The 14,224-nt window shown below is 39.2% G+C and overlaps 1 protein-coding gene across 3 annotated transcripts in view; it reads right to left on the reverse strand.

Moving 5' to 3' along the window:
- LOC120065174 (serine/threonine-protein kinase MARK1-like) overlaps positions 1-11,335 on the reverse strand; it is a 76,901-nt gene extending 65,566 nt beyond the window's left edge. For all 3 annotated transcript variants that reach the window (XM_039015975.1, XM_039015967.1, XM_039015958.1), the window contains exon 1: positions 10,822-11,335. In XM_039015975.1, coding sequence (XP_038871903.1) covers positions 10,822-10,872 — 51 coding nt within the window. In that variant the 5' untranslated portion in view covers positions 10,873-11,335. The remainder of the gene's footprint in view (positions 1-10,821) is intronic.
- Positions 11,336-14,224: the final 2,889 nt, after the last annotated feature.

Consider the following 14,224-nt stretch of genomic DNA (forward strand, 5'->3'; position numbering starts at 1 on the left):
GCCTCTAGTGTGATGTGGGGCCGGATGGGAGGTGTTTCAGTCATTGGTCTGGCAGATTGCCAGTTCTAGATCACGCGCTTTCCTCATGATATCGTCTTGCGTTCCATAACTTATACAGACATGAAGGAATGCTCCGGTTGGAACGTTATTGGATATAAATGATAACAACATCCTGAAGATTGATTCTCTACTAAGTTTGTTATTTGACTTGTAATATAACTTTTTGAAGTTTTCGTTCGACGATTGCCTGCATCTGCTCGAGCGTTTGAACACGTGTACTACACATGCTAGCAAAAGTAGCTAATTGGACATAAGTAATGGACATTATCGAACAAAACAACAATTTATTGTGGAACTAGGATTCCTGGCAGTGCATTCTGATGAACATAATCAAAGGTAAGGGAATATTTATGATGCAATTTCGTATTTCTGTTGACTCCAACATGGCGGAGAAAGGTTGTTAAATCTGAGCGCCGTCTCAGATCATTGCATGGTGTGCTTTTTACGTACATTTTTTTTAAATCTGACACAGCGGTTGCAATAAGAACAAGTGTATCTTTAATTCTGTGTAAAACATGTATCTTTCATCAAAGTTTAAAATTAGTATTTCTGTTATTTGACGTGGCTCTCTGCAATTACTCTGGATATTTTGGAGGCATTTCTGAACATGGCGCCAATGTAAACCGAGATTTGTGGATATAAATATGCACATTATCGAACAAAACAAATGTATTGTGTAACATGATGTCCTATGAGTGTCATCTGATGAAGATCATCAAAGGTTAGGGATTAATTTTATCTCTATTTCAGCTTTTTGTGACTACTATCTTTTGCTGTGTTTTTCTGTGGCTATGTACTGAGCTAACATAATTGTTTGGTGTGCTTTCACCGTAAATCCTTTTTGAAATCAGACATGTTGGCTGGATTCACAACATGTGTAGCTTTAATTTGGTGTCTTTCATGTGTGATTTCATGAAAGATTGATTTTTAAAGTAATATATTTGAATTTGGCGCGCTACATTTTTTCTGGATTTTGGCCAAGTGGGACGCTATCGTCCCACCTATCCTAGAGAAGTTAACCAGGTGAAATTGTGTCACTTCTCTTGAGTTCATTGCACGCAGAGTCAGGGTATATGCAACAGTTTGGGCCGCCTGGCTCATTGCGAACTAATTTGCCAGAATTTTACGCAATTATGACATAACATTGAAGGTTGTGCAATGTAACAGGAATATTTAGACTTATGGATGCCACCCGTTAGATAAAATACGGAACGGTTCCGTATTTCACTGAAAGAATAAACATCTTGTTTTCGAGATGATAGTTTACGGATTCGACCATATTAATGACCTAAGGCTCGTATTTCTGTGTGTTATTATGTTATAATTAAGTCTATGATTTGATAGAGCAGTCTGACTGAGCGATGGTAGGCACCAGCAGGCTCGTAAGCATTCATTCAAACAGCACTTTCGTGCGTTTTGCCAGCAGCTCTTCGCAATGCTTCAAGCATTGCGCTGTTTATGACTTCAAGCCTATCAACTCCCGAGATTAGGCTGGTGTAACCGATGTGAAATGGCTAGCTAGTTAGCGGGGTGCGCGCTAATAGCTTTTCAAACATCACTCGCTCTGAGACTTGGAGTAGTTGTTCCCCTTGCTCTGCATGGGTAACGCTGCTTCGAGGGTGGCTGTTGTCGATGTGTTCCTGGTTCGAGCCCAGGTAGCGGCGAGGAGAGGGATGGAAGCTATACTGTTACACTGGCAATACTAAAGTGCCTATAAGAACATCCAATAGTCAAAGGTATATGAAATACAAATCGTATAGAGAGAAAGAGTCCTATAATTCCTATAATAACTACAACCTAAAACTTCTTACCTGGGAATATTGAAGACTCATGTTAAAAGGAACCACCAGCTTTCATATGTTCATGTTCTGAGCAAGACACTTAAACGTTAGCTTTTTTACATGGCACATATTGCACTTTTACTTTCTTCTCCAACACTTTGTTTTTGCATTATTTAAACCAAATTGAACATGTTTCATTATTTATTTGAGGCTAAATTGATTTTATTGATGTATTATATTAAGGTAAAATAAGTGTTCATTCAGTATTGTTGTAATTGTCATTATTACAAATAAAAAAACAATTTAAAATCGGACGATTAATCGGTATCAGCTTTTTTTGGTCCTCCAATAAATCGGTATCGGCGTTGAAAAATCATAATCGGTCGACCTCTAATAGTTTAACCAAAATATGCCATAAGACCTAGGTCCACCATTATAAGCTAACTTTGATGAATTGAAGCAAAATTCCTAAAATTCCAGAAATTTACCAGAAAGTTTCTGACCCTTTGCAACCCTAGTTATGAGTCAATCTTTTTAACCAAAAGGTTAACAAGGTAAAAATCTGTCGTTCTGCCCCTAAGCAAGGCAGTTAACCCACTGTTCCCCGTGCGCCAAAGACGTGGATTATGGCATTCAGTATAACTGACTAGGTATCCCCCTTTCCTTGGCTAACTAGAGAAGGAAATATTTAGCGTGGTTATCAGCCTAACCCAGGGAAAGAACTTCATTCAAACAGCCAGTCAATGTAAAGACTCTTCTTGACAAACCGTACCCTTAACAATAAACATGCGAATACCTGTTAATGGTTTTATGTTATTTTCATGCTATCCAGATGACCGCAGTGAAAGTCACTGGATTCGATTTCCTTTCCTGGAAAGCAGGTAGGTGCACCAGAGGCTCTTTCTATGGTGCTTTTTAAGAACAGCGATGACACCACTAAAATTCCAGCATTTGTGTGACAATGAGCGCACTGCCTGGACACAGCATTCCAGAAAGGTACATTAGCCCATCCCCCCCGGCCTGCCTCTTAGAAAGCCTCACTCCTTTCTCGCACCCCTTGACGCTTGTTATGCAATTGTTGGGCCGGTTGAAAGGCCACGCAGTAGTAATATGGTAAGCTTCAGTGAACTCCTCTCTCTTCCCTTCACTTTCACTTTCTTTACGGGGAGTTACTGGTTCCTTACAGCCGGAGGGCTGTTAGTAGTAGTGCATTGCCTGCGGCAACAATGGGCGGTCTGACGTCAGCAGAGGCAAGATAGTCATCCTAAAACTACACAACATGGAGGTTTTCTTTATGCCAATCTGATGGAAAATGGCAACCTTTACCCCCCCCCCCCCAGAGGTTAATTTTCTTCTGATTTATTATCATAATTTGTGTTGCAAGACCAAAGGTTTCATTTATGCACAGGAAGCAACTTTATACATACCATAAAGTGATACAAAATGATGAAGCCCTTGGACTTTAAAAACACATTTGTCAATTCTTACCAACGCTGTCCTGCTTTTGATAAATATTTGATGAGGTTATTTCCATCTCAATATATACCTTTTAATATGTGGAGAGAGGCAGATATTTGGCAAATGCAGTTACAATGACTCAATGTGGGGGGGTGAGTATTGAAGACAGTCAAGCTACTTTACCTGGCCCAGACAAGTTACAGTCAGATACTCATCAACACAGGTCCAGGAGACTTTTCACCTGCATTTAATCACATTACTCTAATACAGGCTCTCCTAGAAGATTTAACACAAACAAAAAGCAAATGCCCCCCAAACTTATTCCAAGCAGTCTTGAACAGTTATAATTTTCTTTAGGAATTCACGTTTCACTACATAGAACAGTGCCCTGATTCTTTCAACAGCAGCATCGAGATACTAATCCATTAGCCAACGATTATTCTGAACATTCAATAATATTCAAAGACATTGATTTGCAATGTATTTTTCAGCATTACACAATGTCTAGTAATAGGGCACTTAACTGTATTGTAATGGAAATCGGCCCTGCTACTGCAGTTAAGAGGAAAGAGGACCCAGTTCTGTCAACTTGCATGTCTTCAAAAACCCATTTTCTTTCAGTGCAGTATTTTACAGTAAGTTGACAAACAACTCATTCTGGAATCAGAAATGAAGTAAAGCACTTTCTTTCCCATTTTCAACTGGCTTTCCCCAGACATAAGCTGGTAATTTCAAACACATAACTGAAATGTGATAGCTGTCAAGAGAAACTACGCTTCTGATGCCTGCCTTTTCAACGTTAGCTTACCTCAATGTAGGAAATGAATGTGTATTTTAAGGATGAAATTCTTACCCGCATTAGTCCCAAGAAATGAATATGGAATGATAGCAACACAAACAACAAAGCTGTGTAGAAGAATGCACTGTTCAGAACTACTGTAGCCTACTACTAATATATCATTCCCTCCTGGCAGCATTGATCAATACCTCAGAGAAAGGGCAGTAGCACTTAGCTTTTCCATGTGGCATGCCATGCTTAAATGTATTAACTTATTTCATTAGTCAGCCATTAAATCTATATTTTATTGAGGCAATAAGCAGACAAGAGACAGACAATAATGTAAGTGAGGTATAGTTTTACTAAAGAAATATGTAAAGTCATGTGGCGCTCATGGAATGGAATGTCATTCATTCAGTGAGCAGTGCATAGACCACAGCAATCAAGGGTTGGGCCTATTTGCTTGTGAAAATGTCAAGGGATGCATTTGCTAAATACAATTTTTGGTGGCCCACTGATGGTTGACTGAAGAGATTTTGTATCCAAATTAGGGCTGGGCGATATGGCCAAAATCTTTTTTTTTAAATTAATTACGGTATGATGGTATTTTTAGTTTTTGAATAATAAAAGTTCTACATTTGCTTTATGAGTAGTGAGTGATCCTAGGGTAGTAACGCATACATTCTAAGTGATTTCAATGTGTCTTTCTCCATTCTGATTGTTTTATACTGTTCAATTCAACCAAAACAAATTTCAGCACTTTTATCATTTCTGCATTTCCTGCACTCAATTGCAGTGGTGGAAAAAGTACCCAATTGTCATACTTGAGTAAAAGTAAAAAGAAACGTTAATAGAAAATGCCTCAAGTAAAAGTCACCCAGTAAAATACTACTTGAGTAAAAGTTTAAATGTATTTGGTTTTACATATACTTAAGTATCAAAAGTAAATGTATTTGATCAAATTTACTTATGTATCAAATGTAAAAGTATAAATCATTTCAAATTCCTTATATTAAGCCAACCAGATGGCACCATTTTCTTGTTCTTTTTTTATTTATGGATAGCCAGGGGTACACTCCAACACTCAGGCATAATTTACAAACAAAGCATTTGTGTTTTAGTGAGTCCTACAGATCAGAGGCAGTAGATGAACAGGGATGTTCTCTTGAAAAGTGCGTGAATTGGACCATTTCCTGTCCTGCTAGCATTCAAAATGTAACGAGTACTTTTAGGTGTCAGGGAAAATGCATGAAGTAAAAGGTACAGTATTTTCTTTAGGAATATAGTGAAGTAAAAGTAGTCAAAAATAAAAATAGTAAAAGGACAGATACCAAAAAAAACGACTTTAGTACCGTAATTGCTGGACTATTAAGCGCACCTGAATATAAGCCGTACCCACTGAATTTTTTACAAATATGTATTTTGTACATAAATAAACCGCACGTCTATAAGCCGCAAGTGCCTACCGGTACATTGAAACAAATGAACTTTACACAGCCTTTAAAACGAAACACGGCTTGTAACAAAAATAAAAAATAAATAGCAGTAAACAGTAGCCTACTAAGAAAGTCAAACTTCATTGCGGTGGCGATTGTTATGGCTTTCAGTCGGATCTGCACAGTTCCAACGTCTTATCATCGACTCATTAAGGCCAAGCTCCCGTGCAGCAGCTCTATTTCCTTTTCCAACAGCCAGATCGATAGCCTTCAACTTGAAAGCTGCATCATATGCATTTCTCCGTGTCTTTGCCATGATGAGGGTGACAAAATGACTACCGTAATCAGAATGATGGCAAGTTTGAGCGCGCTCGATTTACGTCACATTATGTGACGGTGCTCAGTTTTTTGGCGGCATGAATCTTGTGAAAAAATAAAATAAAAAAATTAGCCGCGTCATTGTATAAACCGCGAGGTTCATAGCGTGGGAAAAAAGTAGCGGCTTATAGTCCGGAAATTACGGTACTTGAAAGTGTTTTTACACCGCTGCTCAATTGAGAGAATTTCCACACTGCCACGTAGGGCTGCACGATTTGGGCAAATCATCAAGGACTTATTTTTAACCAAATGTTGCAATTGTGATTTGACTTGCTAATTAGAGCAACACTGTTGGAATCATGGAAATAAAATAACTACTCTAATTCTATAGTTAGAATATAATAGTGGGCACTTTGAATACAGTGTTTGAGATATCAACGAATTAAAATGCCAGGGAAGAGTAATTGTGACATAGTAGGAACTAAAGTGTTGATAAGTGTTTTCTAGGGGACACTATAAGCTTTGGATACATTGCATGTTCTCTTAGCTACTTCATGTAGCTAACATATTATTGCGTTGCATATTCCTCTTTGATTGAGAAGATACTGTTGCACAAACATGCTGATTTAGGTCTACACCGTCACTTGTATTATCAGGCTGTATTAGCGAGCTATGTTTGCTCTTACTCAGTAATTTTTTTAGCTAGTTAGCTATTAGCATAAGCGGCTAACAATTAGGGTCTCAAGATTTTGGGCAATTTGCTAAGAAAAGACAAACTAGCTGTTTGCTGATGTAAGAAACACAAACCTTTAGTGTCATTATAGAACGCTAGTGGATTTATATTAAGAAAAGTGAAAACAGCATTGTTTTCGTCAACATTGTTGCATGTGCTGCATTGATCATGCAGACTGGACACAAGTGTCTCCTGGTTGAGGAATGTCAAATGAGATGCTTGAGTGACAGGGGGTGTGGCTAGGTCTGTGTGGAAAGTGGCACGGAAAGAAATGACTCAATTAGCGAAGTAAACTAAAAATTGACATTACACATGGCGTATAACATTTAACAAACCAAACATTCAAATACCGATGTAGAAGGTAAAGTCAAATCCAAAACTGGTCCCTGCAACAATACCGGTATATCATAAAACACGGTATACCGCCCAGCCTTAAACCAAATTAATTATGCCAAAAAGCAGTCCGCAGATATCGCTGATACCAGTTGTAGGCCTATTAGATCTAATTTTAAACCACACCAATTGATTTGACAAACACTGTGTCATGTGACATTCCAAAAGAATGACAGAATGGTTCTGAAAATTTAGAAAATCTCCACAATACCTTTATTCTCACAAGTCAGTCTACTATTTAGAAGGCCGAAAAGGAAAGATGCACAATAACATTCAAAATGGGTGTATCTCCGAGTGAAGTTAGTTCCCTGGGTAATTTAATATTTTCATGTGTATCTGAGCTATTCGCCGTTCAAGCAGGCAGAAATACAGCTGGTATGACGAGCTTTGCTTCATATGATATACTCGACCATTGGCTTTCGTACTAATTCTAAGCGCCGCCCATTCAAATGAATAGAAGCCGCGTATGCGAAGTAGCGTTGGTTGGGAATTTTGGGGAGCTGCGTCCACCGCGGACAGTTGTCTCAGAGCCTCGTAGCTATGTCACAATGGGACACCGGACTATCGCGTCTGCTTCCGTGGACTCTGAATTACGCTTTACACGTGATCCAACAGTCATTCATAAACATGCACAATCGCAAACACCTTGAAACAGTAACAGTTCAAAAACTTGACTGACTTCATTATTGAAAGTCCAACAAAGCGTTTTAGCAAAATAAAATCTCGTTAAAAAATCTGCTCATACACACCCCCAGGAATAATATTACACTTTTTAACATTTTCTGACAAGCAAGCACTTAGTCATTTTCACATTTTCATAGAATGTTTGGGAATGACGTAGAGTAAGGCATGTGAAAATTCTAAAATAATATAGAGTAGGAATCAAAGCAGCCGTGCTTTTGGACAATTAATAAAACACTGCAGTAAATAAAACCTCATTAAAAAAAGCATCTGGCTTGTCCAAGCCATCATTCACTTTGAACTGGACTGTGCTTACCGGCAGTAGCAACATCGAAACTTGAGATCATTAGAAAGCATTCGCCAAAAGCCACAAAATACACCGGAATGGTTTTCTGCAAATATATAACTACAACAGGAGTCTTCCTCCATTTGTTAACTTTACAGTTCTATTGATCAAACAGCCATGAAAAGGTAGGCTCTCTCTCCCTCAGTTACGCACATCAACAACTAATGCTAGCCAGAGCAAGATAAGCTTTTTAAGCTAGTTGGCCGTCAAAATTGCACTGATAAACGATGGGAATTGTAGCCGACTCGTCCTTGTGCAGCTTGCCTGCAACCAAGCACCGAAGCTAAAGTTAAAGTTGGCTAGCTTGCTACTTACAGACAAATGAGAGAACACCTCACTCTGACCATGATTAGCTAGGCTGTTAACATGTTATCTAGAGCGTTCGTGACTATTACTTTTTTGGCCTGTTTACTGACACCGGCCATATTCAACTGGTGTTGCGCGTTCGTAAATTCATTAGTTATTAGTGCTCTGAAATCAGAGAAGATAGCCAGGGTGAATTTCCAAATGCAAGCGATATGCTAACTGTATAAATTAATGGAAGTTCTTGCTAGCTACTGTAACCCTCAGTGGCCTATGTATATCAACAACAAGTTCAACAACTAATGTTAGCCAGAGAGAGAGGAGCTAAAATCTAACAAGGGAACAGTAGATAAGCCCTCTGAAACTTTTTAGCTTGTAGTTGGCCGTCAAAATTACACTGACAAATGATAACGAATTACACTGACAAATGATAACGAATAGTAACCTGCTCGCCCTGCTGCAGCATGACTGAGGGGCGGCAGGTAGCCTAGCGGTTAAGAGAGTTGGGCCAGTAACTGAAAAGTTGCTGGTTCGAATCCCTGAGACGACAAGGTGAAAAATCTGTCGATGTGCCTTTCAGCAAGGCACTGAACCTTTATTTGCTCCTGTAAGTTGCTCTGGATAAGAGCGCCATTTAAATGACTTAAACGTAAAACGTCAATGCATGCTTGTCCCAACCAATCATTTACACACACACTAGATGACTGCCAGGGGGCGCTGTGTTGATGACACCATGCCTCCTTGGCACTCCCCCACCATTGTAAAGAAATATGTTGGAAGCTATAGAAACGCATTTATAAATGTCTACATTGCCACATTTATTCTATTACAGACACCTTAATGTATATGTTTAAATTATGTGAGCTCAACATTCAAATAAAAATTCCTTAAAGTTCTTTTTAGAGATTACTAATGCTACTGTCCACACCAAAAAAAAATTAAATATATTTAATTTTGCCTTTAAAAACATTTAATTTAAATAATGTAGAATTCCATCCATTCCAATGGAGGACTGCGCCTACTGGGGTGTGTCAATATGGCCAATACATAGCATCAGTAATCCAGGGTTTATATACATCATTGGTCACAACCTACGTTTTGACAACTGAATGGGAACTTGTCTGCCTGTCCGCCCATTTGATCGACGAGATATGAGAGATATGCCAACTGTGGATAACAGTCGTTCAAGTTCGGACCTGGTCAGCTAACAAAATGACACCTGAATCTCTAGCTGTAACCAGGAAGGGTTAGGCTCCGTGTTCTTAGCTTGTCAAATAAATGGCTACATGAATAGATAAGCTAGCTAGCTAATTAGCCACGTTATGTCTGACTTGTGATCATTGCCCTTGTTAGTTTGATTGCATTGACATTCTTAGCCTTAGTTACATTCGTCCGTTTTTGTCCAAAATATTGAGTAATTGAAACAGTTCACTCGGAATGGCTCGAGGATGCAAAATGTACCAGGCCAGCTGTGATTTACAACATCATAGCAATATTTGCAATGTTTTGGTACACATCTGCTGAGGAAATTCATATACGGCTATGTGGAAGCAGACTGACCATCCATGAGATCAAAATAATGGTTCCATGTTTTCATAGTGTTTAACAGTGACATTGTTTACAAACAGGAGGAAAAGCTTATATTTGGGGGTAAAGACAGTTGAACTCATGAAGCATTTATGAGTTATATTCTTAAAGAATGAATGGATATATACCAATCATTAAATTGCAAGTCAACAAATGTATGTAACAACTAGGCCCACCTGTAACAACTACCCGAAAGCCATGTTAATTTTCTTAAAAACCAGAGCAAAATGTATAATTCACAATTTGTCATCAATGACCGTACGTACGACAGACTATGATCATTCAAGGCACTAAGAGACGGCCTGCTGAGATGGATTTCTTCCCGCACGTAGGCCTACCATGATCTCAAAGTTGAGTCACAGCTTTTGAACTGCATGCCATCATCGATAAGGGGACATGGTCTAGATATAATGTTGCAGTAGGCTAACAATAGCAATTGTCCTATACTATGGCACATTTTAACAGCGGTCTCATCCAGAAATTGAAATACCGTGTAACTCTAGTTGTTATAATCAACCAGAACCGACCGACACATAAGGCAACATTGTATCTGATTTGTAGAATACGGTTTCCATACATAGATAACCGAAAGCATCATTTAGAACGCAGTCTTCCACGCAGACATGGCCCAATTCTAGGTACTACAAATACGAATGTTTATGTGTAGGCTACGATAGTCTACAATGGCATGTGTAAAATTTGATCCGACTAACAATTTCAAATGCACAAACGTTATAAAATGACAATGGCAGAAGATGGGTAACGTTAGCTAAATCCCCATTGCCCCAGCGGGCTATGCCGCTAGCTTGCTGACCGATAGGTTACATAGACAAGCCCAATTTTAGCATTATTATGATTCACACGCATCACCAAACACACTTAGCAAAAAATGATATCGTCATTAGAAAAATATAGACCATAGGGAAGAATATACATTGGATACTTACATTCTCTGTATCACGCTCATTCACAGTGGGCAATGGCGTTCTGGTCGACATTTTGTGTGTACAGGCCGCTAAGCACCGAGCTTGGCAGCCGCCGAGAACAGTGCGACGAGGGAAAATATGAATTTGACTTTTTTACACCACCGGCATTTCCAACCCGACCGTCCAAACCGCAGTATTCCAAACTACAGCATATCTACCTCAAGGCCCGCTTGGAGCCAGCGCAGGGCTATCTATGCTGATAGATGCGCCCCCGGGTACGAGGCAAGCGAGTGTAGCGGGCCGAGAGAACGGATAGGAGTTTGTATGAAGCAGAGAATCCAGCATTGATCCACCCTGATAGATGGGCTGACACACACTAGGAACGCGAGATGGGGGAATAGTAGTAAAATGAACACCCTACACAGGAGCGACCTTCATTCTTCCTCCCAAAAGGCTAGGATTCGTGCAGGCTGTACAACCATGGTTCATGGAATATCTTTTATAGAACGCATGCAAGCAAAAACATATATGTATTCCTTCGCAACGCTGTAAGAGGAAAGAACATGACAGTAGCAACGCCAGGTGGCGAGAGAGGGATCGAGTAACATGGATCAAAGGGAGGGATTTTTTCTTGAAGAATTAAAGAAAATGTTTATGATGATGACGTCTTTGTAATAGCAGGAGAAGGTTCTTGATTGTTGACCTATGCTGCCAATGATATGCCTGCATGTGCGAACCTTTTGGAAAGCATCATAATGATCATCATTCTTGGGTGGAAAATCATCTCGATTTAAATTATGACCTTCCTAAACATTCGAAGTAGCCTATTTTTGTAGGCATACCATAATTTCTAAGCAAATTGGTCATTGATTCCTGGTCAAATGCATCGACTTCGTATACATACATTAAAAATACAAGTAATATTATCACATAGTTTAGTAATAGCAGAACTAAAAAGCCATACCTAGGATTATCGTCTTACTTGCAATGTCAAAAACAAGTTAAACATGCCAATGTTGCCATCTAGCGTTTCTATTTCGGGAACTGCATTGATAATGGTAACTTGCCTTTATGCTGTACCCTAACACCCCTGAGACTGAATCCATATGCTTGCATTCATTTGTACAACTGACTAGGTATCCCCTATTCCCTTTCCCGCCAATGTCACCATCCTATGTTATGCTACATTTCTGGTACCCCGTGTACATAGGCAAGTTATCGTTACTCATTGTTTTCCTATTATTTCATTTTTTCCCCCTCTGCATTGTGAAGGGCCTGTAAGTATGCATTTCACTGTTAGTCTACACCTGTTGTTTAGGAAGCATGTGACAAATAAGATTTGATTTCAGGTCCTATGTGTAATTTACAAGGTAAAGAAATGTGCTTAGTTGCGCTCAAATATTTTGGTACAATTGCACTTTACAATGGAGCAGAATGTTCTGTTTTCTCTTTTCAACACTGTTTGAATGGCAATGTTTTACACTGTAGGTTACTGTAGGCAGGGTTGGGGAGTAACGGATTACATTAACGTTACATGTAAGGGATTACTTAAACGGTAACTATAATCCGTTACGTTACCAGCAGAAATATTGTAAACAGATTAGATACTTTGAAAAACTAGATTACTTTGAAATTCAGAAAGTATGTTTGCGGAAAAAAAATTGTTGACACTTCTGTTTTCTCAATGTCATTCAAATCAGCATTGAAAAAAAAGTGCAAGTTTATATTTGTTCCACCTGAGCTGAGTCTGAGCACCATGATGACACACCAAATGTGTTTGACGGATCGCAGGAAAAGGCTTTTGTAGGCTAGTCCAAGCTATGTCTTCCAATGGTGCGACTGCTGTCGGCATCCAAAGGTTATCCAATTTCAATAAACGCTTGGAGGTAAGGATGACAGCAGTGGTGTAGTCTACGGCGATACGGATATCACGTATTGTTGATATCTACATAGCTCATTTAGTTATTTGCGCCTTACAGGCTGACTACACCGCTCGCGTCGCAAAATACATTTAGAAATCTATGTTATTCAATTATTGCACCCACACTGCTCGCGCACGCCAACGAGCGTCTGCGTTGCCAAGACCTAAAAGAGAAGTCAGTTCTATTTCTGACGCAGATTGCACCCCAAGTCCTGCCTCTCCCATCTCCTCATTGGTTTATAGAAGCAGGTACCCACATGCCATCTACCTCATTGGTTATACCCACATGGGTGACTGAAAGACAAAGTCAGTGGTGGTAATGTACCTAATTTATGAAAGTTGCCAATCGCAATATAAAGTCAAGAGAAGAAAAAGCCTGGAAGGAGGAGAGATGACTAGAAACGATTCGGTTGACCGTTTTATGTGTGGATTAATTGACGGAGTAGAGGACCTTGTGCATTTCGGGTAAAATAACAACTCAATGTTTATATCCCAGGACAAATTAGCTAGCAACAGCAAGCTAGCTAAAAAGGACAAATTAGCTAGCAAGTGCAAGCTAGCTAGCCAAATTGCCATAAATGTTTAATGCTTTTCGACCTGTCCCCAAATTAATATAATTGGTTCAGAGTTGTTTTGATATTTTAACCTGCGTGTTGTGATAACGTTTGGTGTGGGGACAAAATACTTTTATGCACGATGGTGCACATGCGTAGCCGGTTTGGGTTATTGTTGTGGATGGCTGTTCACAAATCTAAGTGTGTATTTTAAACCAATGGTTGAATTCAAAAAGTTTAAGCTGCCTATCAATCATTGTTTTTGAAACCAATGGACAGCCAGTGAAAAATGCGCTTTTGCAACAGCTGCATAGTGCGGATCCCAGCCTATTGAAGAAAAGTGGGTATTTTATTGCTCAATCTAATTCAAATCCACAGGCCTAATGGACACATGCTCAAACTCGCACAATTTTGATTGCCCCTTTTAAGTCTGTGGTTGCTACATCCATCTGACTTTTAAATTCTATATACGAATGTAAAGATAATTTAATCGTATTATTGGATGTAGTAGAACGAGATGGGTTAGAGGAAGCCTACATATCCAACCCATAAAGTAACATTTAACATCCATATATGGCCAGCTATGTAAACTTTAACATTGATTTATCCTGCAATAGATGTTCAATTGGTAACATACATTTGGCTTCTTCTAATGCCTCTTAAGGGGAAAGTAATCTAAAAGTACCTGAATGTAATCAGATTACGTTACTGAGTTTGGGTAATCCAACAGTTACATTACTGATTACAATTTGACAGGTAACTAGTAACTAAGGGATTACATTTAGAAAGTAACCTACCCAACCCTGACGGTAGGCACCTGCAATTTACCAATGGGTTTTGAGAGGATGCGAGGAGTATGAAATTGAGATTATCCCAATATATTTGATCGCAACCTTCTCAAAACCCATTAGAGGAGGTCAGTGGGGAGGGACCTCTGGCTTTTGCCGCC

The sequence above is a fragment of the Salvelinus namaycush genome, chromosome 2, assembly GCF_016432855.1.
Source record: "Salvelinus namaycush isolate Seneca chromosome 2, SaNama_1.0, whole genome shotgun sequence".
In the NCBI taxonomy this organism is placed as follows: Eukaryota; Metazoa; Chordata; class Actinopteri; order Salmoniformes; family Salmonidae; genus Salvelinus; species Salvelinus namaycush.